Here is a 15,060-nt window from a genome sequence, read left to right on the forward strand (position 1 = left end):
GGCAGGGCGTGGGTATGGCAAACACCCGGTGGACATCATCTGCCAGCGTCTGTAGTGTCAACAGTAAAATTCGGAGGCGGTGGTGTTACGGTGTGGTTGGGTTTTTCATGGAGGGGGCTTGCACCCCTTGTTGTTTTGTGTGGCACTATCACATCACGGGCCTACATTGATGTTTTAAGCACATTCTTGCTTCCCACTGTTGAAGAGCAATTCGAGGATGGTGACTGCATCTTTCAGCATGATTAAGCACCTGTTCATGATGCACGGCCTGTGGCGGAGTGGTTACACAACAATAACATCCCTGTAGTGGACTGTCCTGCACAGAGTCCTGACCTGAATCCTACAGAACACCTCTGGGATGTTTTGGAACGCCGACTACATGCCAGGCCTTACCGACTGACATTCATACCTCTCCTCAGTGCAGTACTCCAAGAAGAATGGGCTGCCATTCCCCAAGAAAGCTTCCCACACCTGACTGAACGTATGCCTGCGAGACTGGAAACTGTCGTCAAGGATAACGGTGGGCCAACACCATATTTAATTCCAGCATTATCGATGAAGAGCACCATGAACTTTTAGGTCATTTTCAGCCAGGTGTCCAGATACTTTTGATTACAGTGTTTTTCAAATAAAAAGTACAGAAGTGATAATAAAACATAAGTTTTTTTTTTATTTTCCTGTAGTAGGGGTCCACAGCTTCTATCAATTTTTTAAAGAATTTCCTCCCACTTTCAGCTGTTTGAATTTTATTTTGTGATTGCAATTTTCGCATTAACCCATTTTCAGCCATCTACGAGCAGTAGATGGCTGAAACTATCTGACACTGTAACCATGTAACTCTAACCCACCTCAGGCCTAGATTAAAATTTATGTAATTGGGTTGTAGCCCCCCCCCCCCCTCCCAAATGTTACATTGTCATAAAATTACAAACATCTTCAAGGGATTAAATGTAGTACAGTCAACATATGTAAAAAAAAAAAAAACTATTCCTAGCTTTCATAACTATTAGATTCTTTCTTAGGGAGGAAAGGTGGATAGATTGGGAGAAGGTTATAAAGGAGGGCATGTCACACATACTCCACAATAAGAGGGGGACACCCAACAAACTGATGGTTTCCTTTCAACCTAAAGTCTGAGTAACCCACCCTTCCTTTTTAACCTTCCCCCAATCTACCATTTTTTGACTTTGAAAAAGCTAATTGTTCTGAAACCTAGTACTAGTTTTTTTTTCCACTTTTAAATGAGTCATCTTGTGAAAAATGATTTCACTTCCAGGAGGCAGTCAATTTATCTCTTTGTAATTTTATCATTTACACAATATAGTTACCATCTTATTTATTGTGTTGACAGCAGTTATTGAAATAATGCTATTAACAGATACTAATAGAAATTTTCTGCTTTGCTTCAGGTGCAAAAGTAATATGGACTATCATAGGCAAAATCAATCAAAGCAAACTAAGCAAAATTCTTTATTTCAATGTTTGGGAGAACTAATGTTCATTCAGACTTAACTAGATGAAGTTAAATCCTACAGCAACATCTACAGGTAATTTTACTGATTGCTGTGTAACTCCTTGGACATGCACAAGATTAAAACAAAAACACATTTTCTTCCTGGCATTAACAGATGTTACGATACATACCAGTAAATTCACAGTACAACTCATTCGGTTTTCCTTGTTTTCATCTGTTATAATACACCTGTATTCCAGCAACCGCTCCATCAGCCGAGCCACAGTATCTACAAATTTTGTACCCTGCAAAGAGTGTAACAAATACCATGTTGATATGCTGTTAATAATTTCAAACAAATAGTTAAGAAGACATTTTCTGCTGTGTTGACTGAAAAATACCCATATCTATTAACCTAGTCACAGATGATTGTGCTCATCAACCTCTCTAGGTGTTTTACAATAAACATATTAACTATGTGTATGTTTTAATAATACACTATGTAAACTAATGGAAATGCAACCACTCACCTATAGCAGATCAATATGTAGAATTCTGTAACATACAACAGAAAAAAGCACTCACACTAGCTTCTGAGCACTAGTTTTTTTCCCCCCAACAATAGTACACTGTCTTGTGACAGCCAGAGCGAGAGCACCAGCAGCAGCGAGTACTGTTTGTATAAAGCGTTTTTGTACTTATTTGCTGCGCTTAGCTTTTAAATAGTTTTTCTGGGAAAACCTAGCGTAGTTTTCGCGTCTCGTATTTCAGTGAGTGTTTCTTGATTATCAGAGTAGCTCATCAGAAGATTATCTTGGGAATTTGTCACCGTATAGAGTAGGGTAAACATAGTCATGTGTAGGGACTGTGGTTGTTGTGAGCGGACGCAAGGAGAATTGGCCACTCTTCGGGGGCAGGTGGAGGCTTTGTCTGTTAGGCTCATCGAGCTCGAGGCGCAGGCGTTGGCTCGTAGTGGCGTTGGGGCAACTGTGGTGAGACCTATGCCTACTTCGGTGGCCTTGGAATCACATGGAACCCCTGATGTCGCTGCGTCTTCCGGCAGTGAGCATCTTACCGGCCAGCCATCACTCCAGGGTGAATGGCGGACAGTGGTGGGCTCGCGCGTGCCTGGCCGAAAGGCGAAGGTGGGATCTGGCCGCGTGGCAGCTGCCTTACCCCTTTCCAACAGGTACGGGGTGCTTCCTAGTGGTGATGACATCGTTTCCTAGCCACCACAGGATGCCTCGCCTGTTGGGCCAGTGGCCGATTCTCCGGCAAGGTCCCGACAGTCACAGAGGGCCGGCCTATTAGTTATAGGGAGCTCCAACGTTAGGCGGGTTATGGAGCCCCTCAGGAAAATAGCGGGTAGGTCGGGGAAGAATGCCAGTGTGCACTCGGTGTGCTTGCCGGGGGGTCTCGTCCGTAATGTGGAGGAGGCCCTTCCGGCAGCTATTGAACGCACTGGGTGTGACCGGCTGCAGATAGTAGCACATGTCGGAACGAATGACGCCTGCCGCTTGGGTTCTGAGGCCATCCTTGGTTCCTTCCGGCGGCTGGCTGATTTGGTGAAGACAACCAGCAACGCACGCGGAGTGCAAGCTGAGCTTAATATCTGCAGCATAGTGCCCAGAGTCGATCGCGGTCCTCTGGTTTGGAGCCGTGTGGAGGGTCTAAACCAGAGGCTCAGACGACTCTGCGACTATAATGGTTGCAAATTCATCGACCTCCGTTATTGGGTGGAGAACTGTAGGGCCCCCCTAGACAGGTCAGGCGTGCACTACACACCGGAAGCAGCTACTAGGGTAGCAGAGTACGTGTGGCGTGCACACGGGGGTTTTTTAGGTTAGAGGGACCCCCCTTGGGCGAAACGATAAAATACCTGACGGCTTACCAGAGAGGACATTATCATCGTTGATAAAGAACGTCCGTCCTCAGAGACCAAAAACAGGAAAAGTTAACGTAATATTGGTAAACTGCAGGAGTATCCAGGGCAAGGTTCCTGAATTAGTATCTCTTATTGAAGGAAATAGTGCGCATATAGTATTAGGAACGGAAAGTTGGTTAAAACCGGAAGTGAACAGTAACGAAATCCTCGACACAGAATGGAATATATACCGCAAGGATAGGATAAACGCCAATGGTGGAGGAGTATTTATAGCAGTAAAGAATTCAATAATATCCAGTGAAGTTATTAGCGAATGCGAATGTGAAATAATCTGGGTTAAGTTAAGTATCAAAGGTGGGTCAGATATGATAGTCGGATGCTTCTATAGACCACCTGCATCAGCAACCGTAGTAGTTGAGCGCCTCAGAGAGAACCTGCAGAACGTCGTGAAGAAGTTTCGTGATCATACTATTGTAATAGGGGGAGACTTCAATCTACCAGGTATAGAATGGGATAGTCACACGACCAGAACTGGAGCCAGGGACAGAGACTCTTGTGACATTATCCTGACTGCCTTGTCCGAGAATTACTTCGAGCAGATAGTTAGAGAACCAACTCGTGAAGCTAACGTTTTAGACCTCATAGCAACAAATAGACCGGAACTTTTCGACTCCGTGAATGTAGAAGAGGGTATCAGTGATCATAAGTCAGTGGTTGCATCAATGACTACAAGTGTAATAAGAAATGCCAAGAAAGGAAGGAAAATATATTTGCTTAACAAGAGTGATAGGGCACAAATCGCAGAATATCTGAGTGACCACCATCAAACGTTCATTTCTGAGGAAGAGGATGTGGAACAAAAATGGAAAAAATTCAGAAACATCGTCCAGTACGCCTTAGATAAGTTCGTACCGACTAAGGTCCAAAACGAGGGGAAAGATCCACCGTGGTATAACAATCACGTACGAAAGGTACTACGGAAACAAAGAAAGCTTCATCATAGGTTTAAGAGTAGTCGAATCATAGCTGATAAGGAAAAGCTGAACGAAGCGAAAAAGAGCGTAAAGAGAGCAATGAGAGAAGCATTCAACGAATTCGAACATAAAACATTGGCAAACAATCTAAACAAGAACCCTAAAAAGTTTTGGTCATATGTAAAATCGGTAAGCGGATCTAAATCCCCTATTCAGTCACTCGTTGACCACGATGGCACCGAAACAGAGGACGACCGAAGAAAGGCAGAAATACTGAATTCAGTGTTCCGAAACTGTTTCACTGCGGAAAATCGTAACACGGTCCCTGACTTCAGCCGTCGCACGGACGCCAAAATGGAAAATATTGAAATAAACGATATCGGAATTGAAAAACAACTGCTATCACTTAGTAGCGGAAAAGCATCCGGACCAGACGAGATACCCTTAAGATTCTACAGTGATTATGCTAAAGAACTTGCCCCCTTTCTATCAGCAATTTATCGTAGATCGCTGGAAGAACGTAAAGTACCTAGCGACTGGAAGAAAGCGCAGGTCGTTCCCATTTTCAAGAAGGGCCATAAATCAGATGCGAATAATTATAGGCCTATTTCGCTTACATCAATCTGCTGTAGAATAATGGAACATGTTTTGTGTTCTCGTATTATGACGTTCTTAGATAATACAAATCTCCTTCATCATAACCAACATGGATTCCGCAAACAGAGATCATGTGAAACTCAGCTCGCCCTATTTGCCCAAGAAATTCACAGTGCCGTAGACACTGGCGAGCAGATTGATGCCGTATTCCTGGACTTCAGGAAGGCATTTGATACGGTTCCGCACTTACGTTTAGTGAAAAAAATACGAGCTTACGGAATATCGGACCAGGTTTGTGATTGGATTCAGGATTTCCTAGAAGAAAGAACACAACATGTCATTCTTAACGGTTCAAAATCTGCAGATGTAGAGGTAATTTCGGGAGTACCGCAGGGAAGCGTGATAGGACCTTTATTGTTTACAATATACATAAATGACTTAGTTGACAACATCGGTAGCTCCGTGAGGCTATTTGCAGATGACACAGTTGTCTACAAGAAAGTAGCAACATCAGAAGACTCGTACGTACTCCAGGAGGACCTGCAGAGGATTAATGCATGGTGCGACAGCTGGCAGCTTTCCCTAAACGTAGATAAATGTAATATAATGCGCATACATAGGGGCAGAAATCCATTCCAGTACGATTATGCCATAGGTGGTAAATCATTGGAAGCGGTAACGACCGTAAAATACTTAGGAGTTACTATCCGGAGCGATCTGAAGTGGAATGATCATATAAAACAAATAGTGGGAAAAGCAGGCGCCAGGTTGAGATTCATAGGAAGAATTCTAAGAAAATGTGACTCATCGACGAAAGAAGTAGCTTACAAAACGCTTGTTCGTCCGATTCTTGAGTATTGCTCATCAGTATGGGACCCTTACCAGGTTGGATTAATAGAAGAGATAGACATGATCCAGCGAAAAGCAGCGCGATTCGTCATGGGGACATTTAGTCAGCGCGAGAGCGTTACGGAGATGCTGAACAAGCTCCAGTGGCGGACACTTCAAGAAAGGCGTTACGCAATACGGAGAGGTTTATTATCGAAATTACGAGAGAGCACATTCCGGGAAGAGATGGGCAACATATTACTACCGCCCACATATATCTCGCATAATGATCACAACGAAAAGATCCGAGAAATTAGAGCAAATACGGAGACTTACAAGCAGTCGTTCTTCCCACGCACAATTCGTGAATGGAACAGGGAAGGGGGGATCAGATAGTGGTACAATAAGTACCCTCCGCCACACACCGTAAGGTGGCTCGCGGAGTATAGATGTAGATGTAGATGTAGATCCATACATCGAACCAGACAGACATCTAAAAGCACACTCCCATGGACACAGCAATACTAATTATTTATACTTGATTATTGAAAGCAGTTGCCTGAGCTGATGGAGGTGGAGGGGGGGGGGGGGGGGAGACAAGGAAGGAGTAGCCGGAAAGAGGCAGGTCTTGACAGATGACCTCACGGTCACACAACAAGACGAAAAAAGTTACAGAGGGTACAACAAAAAGAGATTTAGGAAGACGGAGAGGTGGGGGTGGAGGGTGGCACTGCAGAGGGTGCAGACCTGAGAGGGAGGAGCTGAGGAGAGGGGGAAGAGGAGTGGAAAAAACGAGAGAAAGGTGTAGCTGAAGAGGGAAATGGAAGGGAGAGGGGTTAAAAATGGAGAATGCCTACACAGTGGGGGGATGAGAGGAAGAGTAGTGGCAGAAGTAGCTGCACAATCTTGATGGACAAGGAGAGAGAAGGGAAAAGGCAACGTGAGGCTATGGGAACAGGTTAGCAGAGGACTAGGCCATGGGAATTGCAAGAGTGCAGGATGTGTTGAACAGACAGTTCCCATCATGTACGAGGTCTATTCAAAAAAACTCCGGAACATTGACCACGAAATTTTTCTACTCTTACCTTTTACTTAGTGTACAGGGTCTCCTTAGAAATACTCTCTTCCACAATTTATACATCGCTCCCAACTCCATTTCGACTTCCGGAAGCAGTCTTGGTGTGCCTCTTTCTGGATCGCGCGAAGCGCCGTGTGTGAATTTTCTTTTATCTCATCTATCATTGCAAACCTTCATCCTTTCAACACTTTTTTCAAGTTTGGAAGAAGGAAAAAAAAAGTCCACAGGGGCCAGGTCTGGAGAGTACGGAGGATGAGGCAGCACAGTGATTTCGTTTTTTGTGCAACAGTCACGCACCAACAGGAGAGAATGTGCAGGTGTGTCTTTGTGATGCAAGACCCATGAATTGTCTCACCACATTTCAGGCCATTTCCTTCTCACATTTTCTAACAGGTGTCCCAACATGTCCCAATAGTACCATTAATTAACAGTTTATCCCTGTGGCATGAAGTCATAATGAACTAATCCTCAAAGTCAAAAGAAAACTATCAGCAGGGCTCTGACATTTGACCTGACGTGACAAGCTTATTTCGGTCTTAGAGAACCTTTTCTGAGCCATCGTGAAGGTTGAACCTTGGTTTCAACATCATAACCGTAGACCCACATTTCATCACCAGTTACGATTCTCTTAAGGTATATCTTGTTCTCATTTATGCGATCCAAAAGCTCTTGTCAGATTGCGAGGTGAAGATCTTTATGGTCTTCACTCATGAGCCATGGAACAAACCTGACAGCAACATGATGCGTTCCAAGATCCTGTGTCAGGACTTCAGTCATGGTCCAACTGAAATGTTATATTTTTCTGTGATCTGTCAGGCAGCCAGTCTTTGATTAGCATGCACAATTTCTCTGATGTTCTTGACATGAGCATCGTCAGTAGACGTCGAAAGGTGTCTTGAATGAGGGTCATCTTTAACTTCCATCCGTCCATTTTTAAACTGTGTGAACCACTCGTAACACCAAGTATGGCTTAAGCACTCATCACCGTAGGCTTCCTTCATCATTTGGTGTGCCTCTGTAAAGCTTTTCTTGAGTTTCATACAAAATTTTATGCAGCCACATTGCTCCTCTAAATCTGCCATCTCGAAATTCGCGAACTGTGTGACACGACATTCTACTCGATACAGCACTGAACAATAACAAACAGACATACACGTTGAAACTTTCAACAGTTACACATTATACACAGGCATGTGCAGGGATGCCAACTGCATTTTGTGCCGACACACCACTGATGCGAAATTGCGAATGTTCCGGAATTTTTTGCACAGACCTGTGTATACTGTGCTGAAAGCGAGTATCCAAATGGCCTGTGTACTGAAGCAGCTTCGAAGATATTTATGTTGCGGAGTGCAGCATGTTCTGCAACTGGTGGTCAAGTTTGCAGTTTGCCGCAGCTTGGTGGTGGCCATTAACTCACGTATACAGATGGTTACTCGTCATGCCCATGTAGTATGTTGTGCAGTAATTGAAGCACAGCTGATACATAACATGGCTGCTGTCACATACTGCCTTGCCTTCTACTGGATAGGAAATGCATGTGACTGGACTTCAGTAGGAGATGGTGGGTGGGTGTATGGAACAGGTCTTGCACCTAGACGGACACAAGTGGAGGACCCATGGGGAATAGGATTGGGACGGAAAAGGACTGCACAAGGATATTCTGAAGGTTGCATGGGCACGAGTGTGTGATTTTAGGTAGGATATCCCTCACCTTAGGGCACGACATAAAGTGGTCGAAGCCCTGGTGGATGGAATGGTTGAGCTTCTCAAGACCAGGGTGATACTGAGTGATCAGAGGAGTGCTGAGCATTGGCTGGTTAACAGGTTTATCAGTATCAGAGGAGCAGATGACACGAGATAATTGCTTATGGGTGAGCTGGATAGGATTGCATCTGTTAGTAAAGTTTCTGGTAAGGCTATTGGCATATTCAACAACTCCTCCATTCTTCTGCAGATGTGGCATCTAAGGATGAGGAGGCTGTAAGGAAGAGTTGAGAAGGACGAGATGATGTGGATTTTGGAGCAGGTGTTGAAGTTATGGTAGAAAGAGCAAGGGTCGTCCTTGCCATGTGGAAAGACCATGAAAAATCGTCAATTAATCTGAACCAGACAACAGGTTTTAGATTATGACTGCATAGGAAGGATTCCACCAGATGGCCCATAAATAAGTTGGCACAGGATGGTGCTATGCAAATACCCATGGCAGTACTACAGATGTGTTTAGAGATTTGGCCTACGAAAGTGGAATAACTGTGGGACAGGATGTGGTTGGCTAGGAGGATTAGGAGAGAAGTGGTGGGTTTGGTATGAGGAGGGCATTGGGAAAAGTAGTGTTCCACGGTCGCTAGGCCATGGGAACGGTGTTGTCGGTGTACAAGGATGTCCCATTTGGAGTCAAGTGGTAACGGGACAGAAACTGTGGAGAGGTGGTCAACTAAGTGAGCAGTGTCTTGAATGTAGGATGGGAAGTTATTGACAATAGTTTGGGGGTCTTGGTCAACAAAGGCAGAGGTCTGCTCTGTGGAAGCATTGTACCCAGCCACAAGGTGACGATCAGTAGGGAGACGTGTGAGGTTGGGTTTGTGGAGCTTGAGGAATAGGTAAGAGGTAGTAGTGCATGGTTTTGCTGGTGTGAGGAGGGAGATGGATTCAGGTGTCACGTTTTGAGATGAACCTAAGGCGTTGAGAAGCTGTTTGAGGCCATGTATAGAGTGGGATCTTTCCTTTGGCATTCCCAAAAACTTTCCCCATCTTTTATGAAACACACTGCTCCAGAACACCCATTCTATAACAGTGTTGTCAACCTTTCTGATAAAGCTTTGACCCCTAAAGAAGTCTCAGTAACTTTTTAAACGCCTCATCTTCGGCCCAAAATCCAATTTCAAGAACTTTCTAATGGCCTCACCTTCAGCCCCAAATCTAATTTCAATCACGCAGGACTTATACAGGACATTATTTCGTTTACTTCTTCTTTGCAATCAAAACACTTCTTCACAACACACCCCACTGATGACAACCAAATGAAACCACATACAGTACCTTCTTTACAACAGTTCCAACCTACTTCAACCAAAAAGTTTTTTTTTTTTTTTTTTTTCAGGAAACTGCCAACAGCATCGATATAGTAAATAGTCTTCACAGGTTTGCCACTGGATCACGTTGTGCAAATTCCACAATATATCCTCAGAGCAACTGTCCAACATCTTCAGGTGGTTCAACCTTCATCGCGGCTAGATATGACTGACGGTATTCGCACACCGACGCCCGTTTTTAAAACACGCGGACGAAGAATGCGCAGCCGCAGAAATCATGCATGCGCAGTGATTTACCATATTCAAACTCCCTCTGCCGAAAATCGCAGAGCAGCTCCCCCACGCGTGGGCTGTATGCTGTGTTTGTCAACAGTGCGACCACACAATACGCACCAATGGCCATACTAGGCCAGTGTTATGACGGGCCTGTTATCAAAGAATCTTGAATTTCGTGTTGCAATTTAATAGCAGCCAATGCAGGGTTCCAGACTGTGCTTAGTTGAAATTCCGTATCCTTGTTGATGAGATTATCTGCTATACGGATATGTATTGCTTCCTTAATGATGCAGTCCCAGAAAGATGAAGCCGGGGATAAAACTTCCGTCTTTTCATAAATCATACAATATCCTGTATTCAGGCAGTGTTCTGCAATTGCCGACTTTTCCGGTTGACGAAGGCGTGTAGGACGCTGATGTTCATCGCAGCGTTCTTGTACTGTGCGGCATGTCTGGCCTTTCTACGGTGTCCCACACTGACAAGGAATCTTGTACACACCACATTTCCTTAGTCCAGGGTCATCCTTAACTGAACACAACAGGTTTCTCAGTTTTGCAGATGGTTGAAAAACACACTTAATTCCATATCTTCCGAGGACCCTTCCGATACTTGGCGACATGGCACCAAAATACCTCAAAAAGGCCAAAGTGTTTGGTGTCTTCGTATTTCATTCTGTTCCATAGACTGAACTCGCCTGGGCCTGAATGCATTACGTATCTGTCTCTTAGAATAACCGTTTTGTCGGAGCAGTGTCTTCCAATGTTGTAATTCACTCGACAGGCTCTCAGGATCAGATACCACAACTGCTCTATGAACTAACGTATGTAATGCACTACCGCATTGTGCAGGGTGATGGCAGCTTGTGGCCTGCAAATATAGATCTGTATGCGTTAGATGCTGTGTTCCAAGGCTCCATCTCCTTTCCTTCATACCAAGACATCAAGAAAAGGTAAAGTTCATCTTTTTCCACTTCCAACGTGAATTTCATATTCGGATGGAGCGAATTCAGATGCTGAAGAAAAGTAGGTAGAGTATCAAGTCCATGTGGCCACACCACAAATGTATCATCCACATACGGCAGAAAACAAGAGGGTTTGAGAGTGGCTGACTGTAGTGCTTTTTCTTCAAAAGTCCTCGATAAAATAATTGGGCACCAAAGGAGACACAGGGCTTCCCATGGCGACACTGTCCACTTGTTCAAAATATTGGTCTTGAAATAAGAAGTACGTTGAAGTAAGCACGCGTTTGAATGATGATACTATGTCCTCCTCAAATTCATTGCTAATGAGCTCCGAAGAGTCCTGTAAGGGCACCTTTGTATATAAAAACATAACATCGAAACTTATTAACAGATCCGATGATGGCAATCTAAGGGTTTTCAGGCGACCTATGAAATCTTCAGAGTTTCAAATGTGATGGTCACACTTGCCTACGAGAGGTCCCAATAGTGATGTCAGGTATTTGGCAACAAAATAAGTAGATGCTCCTATGTTACTTACAATGGGACGGATGGAGAGGCACCCCATTCTTACGGATCTTGGGTCAGCCATAGAGTCTAGGAGGAACTGCAGCCTGTTGATGCAAAGCCTTAGCGACTTTTGCTGGAATCGAGCTCTTCCTGATGAATTGCACAGTTTTCCTCTGGATCCTACAGGTCGTATCACTTTTTAATTTACAATATGCAGGATCGCCAAGCAGTTTGTATATCTTGCTGTTATATTCTGTGCGTGAGAGAAGTATAGTATCCTTTTCCTTGTCAGCAGGTAAGATGACAATGTCTTAGTCTTCTCTCAATTCTTGTAGAGCATTACTTTCAGCTGAGGTGATGTTAAAGTTGGACTTCTTAGATGAAGCTTGAGTCAAGTTGCAGCATGTGTCACGCGTAATCTCTTCGGCAGCATCCGTAGGAAGTTTTGAAACAGCCTGTTCTATTCCACTAATCACATCTCGGATGGGAATGGTCCCTGGTGTAGGTGCAAAATTCAGATGCTTCTCTAGCACCAAAACTGCAGTGTCATACAACGTCTTCTGTGTGAGATTAAACACAGTACGTCTCCTTGCGTTTGGGCTTAGAGTCGATTGTATTTAGTCATTTGATGAACCTTAGCTTGTTGTTCAGACCAGTCAGCCAGTGCCCAAGAGGCGCTGTCTACCCAGCCGCTGAAAGATTTGCTGAAATCTTCAGATGGACTGATAGTAATTGTCTGGACACCCAGCACAATTCCTGACACATATAGAACACCCTTTCTCTCAAAAGTGCGGCAGTCGCCCTTCATTTAATTGTAATGGCAGCTGCTGAATTTATACAATGTTCAGTTAAGGATGACGTCGGACTGAGGAAATGTGGTGAATACAAGATTCCTTGTCAGTGTGAGGCAGCGTATTGCCGCACAGTACAAGAACACTGCAATAAACATCAGTGCGATACATGCCTTCATCAACCGGAAAAGTTGGCAATTGCGGAACACTGCATGAATACAGGACATCTTATGATTTATGAAAAGACGGAAGTTTTATCCCCAGTGTCATCTTTCTGGGACTGCATCATTAAGAAAGCAATACATATCCGTACAGCCAATAATCTCATCAACAAGGATACGGGATTTCAAATGAGCACAGCCTGGAACCCTGCATTGGCTGCTATTAAATCACAATGCGAAAATCAAGATTCTTTGATAACAGGCCCGTCATAACATTGGCCTAGTATGGCCATTGGTGAGTAATGTTTGGCCACACTGTTGACAATAACAGTGTACAGCGCACGTGCGGGAGAGCCACTCTGCAATTTTTGGCAGAGGGAGTTTGAATATGAAAAATCACTGTGCATGTGGTATTTCTGCGACTGTGCATTCTTCGTGTGCATTTTCTAAAAACGGGTGTCGGTGTGCGGATACCGTCAGTTGTACCTGGCCACGAGGAAGGTTGAATCACCTGAAGATTTTGGACAGTTGCTCCGAGGAAGTATTGTGGAACTTGCACAACGTGATCCAGCGGCAAACCCGTGAAGACCATTTACAACACATCTGCCGGGAATGCTTGTAGAGTCAGCATCGATATACTCAGGGAAATGCATGATACACATTGTTCTGTCTTAAAAAAAAAAATTATTCACTATCAGTTATGAAATGGATCATCTTCACAGTGCTAGAACAAAAATGAAAGCAAAGTGAAAACTGTGAATCCCAAAACACATTACATTTTATGAGAATTATTAGTTGGAAAAATTAAGTGTACTTTCAAAAATATTTACTGTAACAATTTCACATGGCATACATGCTATTTAACCAGGAACGTATACGCCATTGCTGACTTGAAAACTTAAGAAAGCTGATACGTAAAGCAATAATACAAGCTTAACCAAGCAGAAGTGAAACTGTTGCAATTGATTAATAATATATACAGGGTGCATCAAAATGGATGGGGCAAACTTACACGGCTGAAAGCACACTATAATAGAAGCACAAATGTCAAGCAAACATGGGTTCTAAAATGCATACCTAAAGAGCTATGAGGTATTCTTGATTTTCAATATTGTGAAACAAACCTCTTCTACTGCACGCTCTTTGCTTTCCATATTTTGGGAAGTGGTAGTATGGACCAAAACAAGAAAAAAATGTCCAGTAGACATGTGCTCTAAAATGCATACTGTAACAGCTATGAGCACCTGCTCATCTTTGGTGCTTTGGAACACAACTATTCTAACGAACAAGTGCTCATAACTTTTAAGGTATACCTTTTAGAGCACATGTTTACTGGCATTTTTTTTTTTTTGTTTTCCCAAAATATGGAAAGCAAAGAGCTTGTGGTAGAAGAGATGTGTTTCGCAATACTGAAAATATCTCATAGCTCTTAAGGTATGCGTTTTAGAGCCCATCTTTACTTGACATTTGTGCTCCTATTATCGTGTGCTTTCAGCCATGTAAGTTTGTGCCATCCTTTCAGATAGACCCTGTAAACACCGTTGTTTGTGTCACGGGTACCAGGATTTCCTCATACCTCTATCCTCCCATCTTTTTAAGCTCCTACACTTGTACGATGTACAAGTAATTTCACAGCTACAGTCATTTAGTTATGGTCACAGATGTGTACATATTTTTCATACCGGTTCTGTGGGATAGTACAAGATATTTTGCGCATATGCCAGGTTCAGATTATAGATAAATTAGTCAACAAAATTGGCTAGTGATTAATATGATAGAAAGGTCACAATTGTTGCAATTAAATGAATAATTACAGATTTTAGAGAAGGAAAGTTGCTACTCACTATATAGCAGAGATGCTGAGTCGCAAATAGGCACAACAAAAAGATTCACACAATTATAGCTTTCGGCCATTAACACACACACACACATACACACACACACACACACACACACACACACACACACACACACACACACACTGTTGTGTTTGTTGTGGCTATTGCGACTCAGCATCTCCACTATATGGTGAGTAGCAATTTTCCTTTTCTAATATTGTTACATTCCACCCTGGATTTTCCATTGTTTGATTAATTACAGTTTTTGTATGACACAATTATAACTGATTTTAGTCTCAGTATCTAATTGGTTAGACTACATATATCCTTGAACTTGTGATATGGACTTTATGTTCGAATTGTTTTGGTTGTTTTTTTTTTAGTTTTTATGCTCTTTGTTCTTAGGGGAACTGCCTCTGGTAACGTTCCAATGTTATGCGTCTACGTATATTTTTCTCAGGTTGTAGTTCTCACCAAATGGCTGGTTTGTTGTTGTTATGTGACACTGCAATGTAACTGGATGTTTTAATAGTATCATGGGATTATTATATTACATAACACAGTATCACTTTATGCAGTATGCAGTTCCTCATTTGGTTACACTATTTGTATCCTTGAACTTATGATATGGATTTGACATCCAAGTTGTTATGCAACTACTAATCTGAATGATTCA

General features: G+C 43.2%; 1 protein-coding gene across 1 annotated transcript in view; it reads right to left on the bottom strand.

Moving 5' to 3' along the window:
* LOC124787750 (dedicator of cytokinesis protein 1) overlaps nucleotides 1–15,060 on the bottom strand; it is a 413,210-nt gene that overhangs the window by 158,369 nt on the left and 239,781 nt on the right. The window contains exon 23 of the mRNA XM_047254617.1: nucleotides 1,645–1,758. Coding sequence (XP_047110573.1) covers nucleotides 1,645–1,758 — 114 coding nt within the window. The remainder of the gene's footprint in view (nucleotides 1–1,644; nucleotides 1,759–15,060) is intronic.

This window comes from Schistocerca piceifrons, chromosome 3 (genome assembly GCF_021461385.2).
Source record: "Schistocerca piceifrons isolate TAMUIC-IGC-003096 chromosome 3, iqSchPice1.1, whole genome shotgun sequence".
NCBI classification, from domain to species: Eukaryota; Metazoa; Arthropoda; class Insecta; order Orthoptera; family Acrididae; genus Schistocerca; species Schistocerca piceifrons.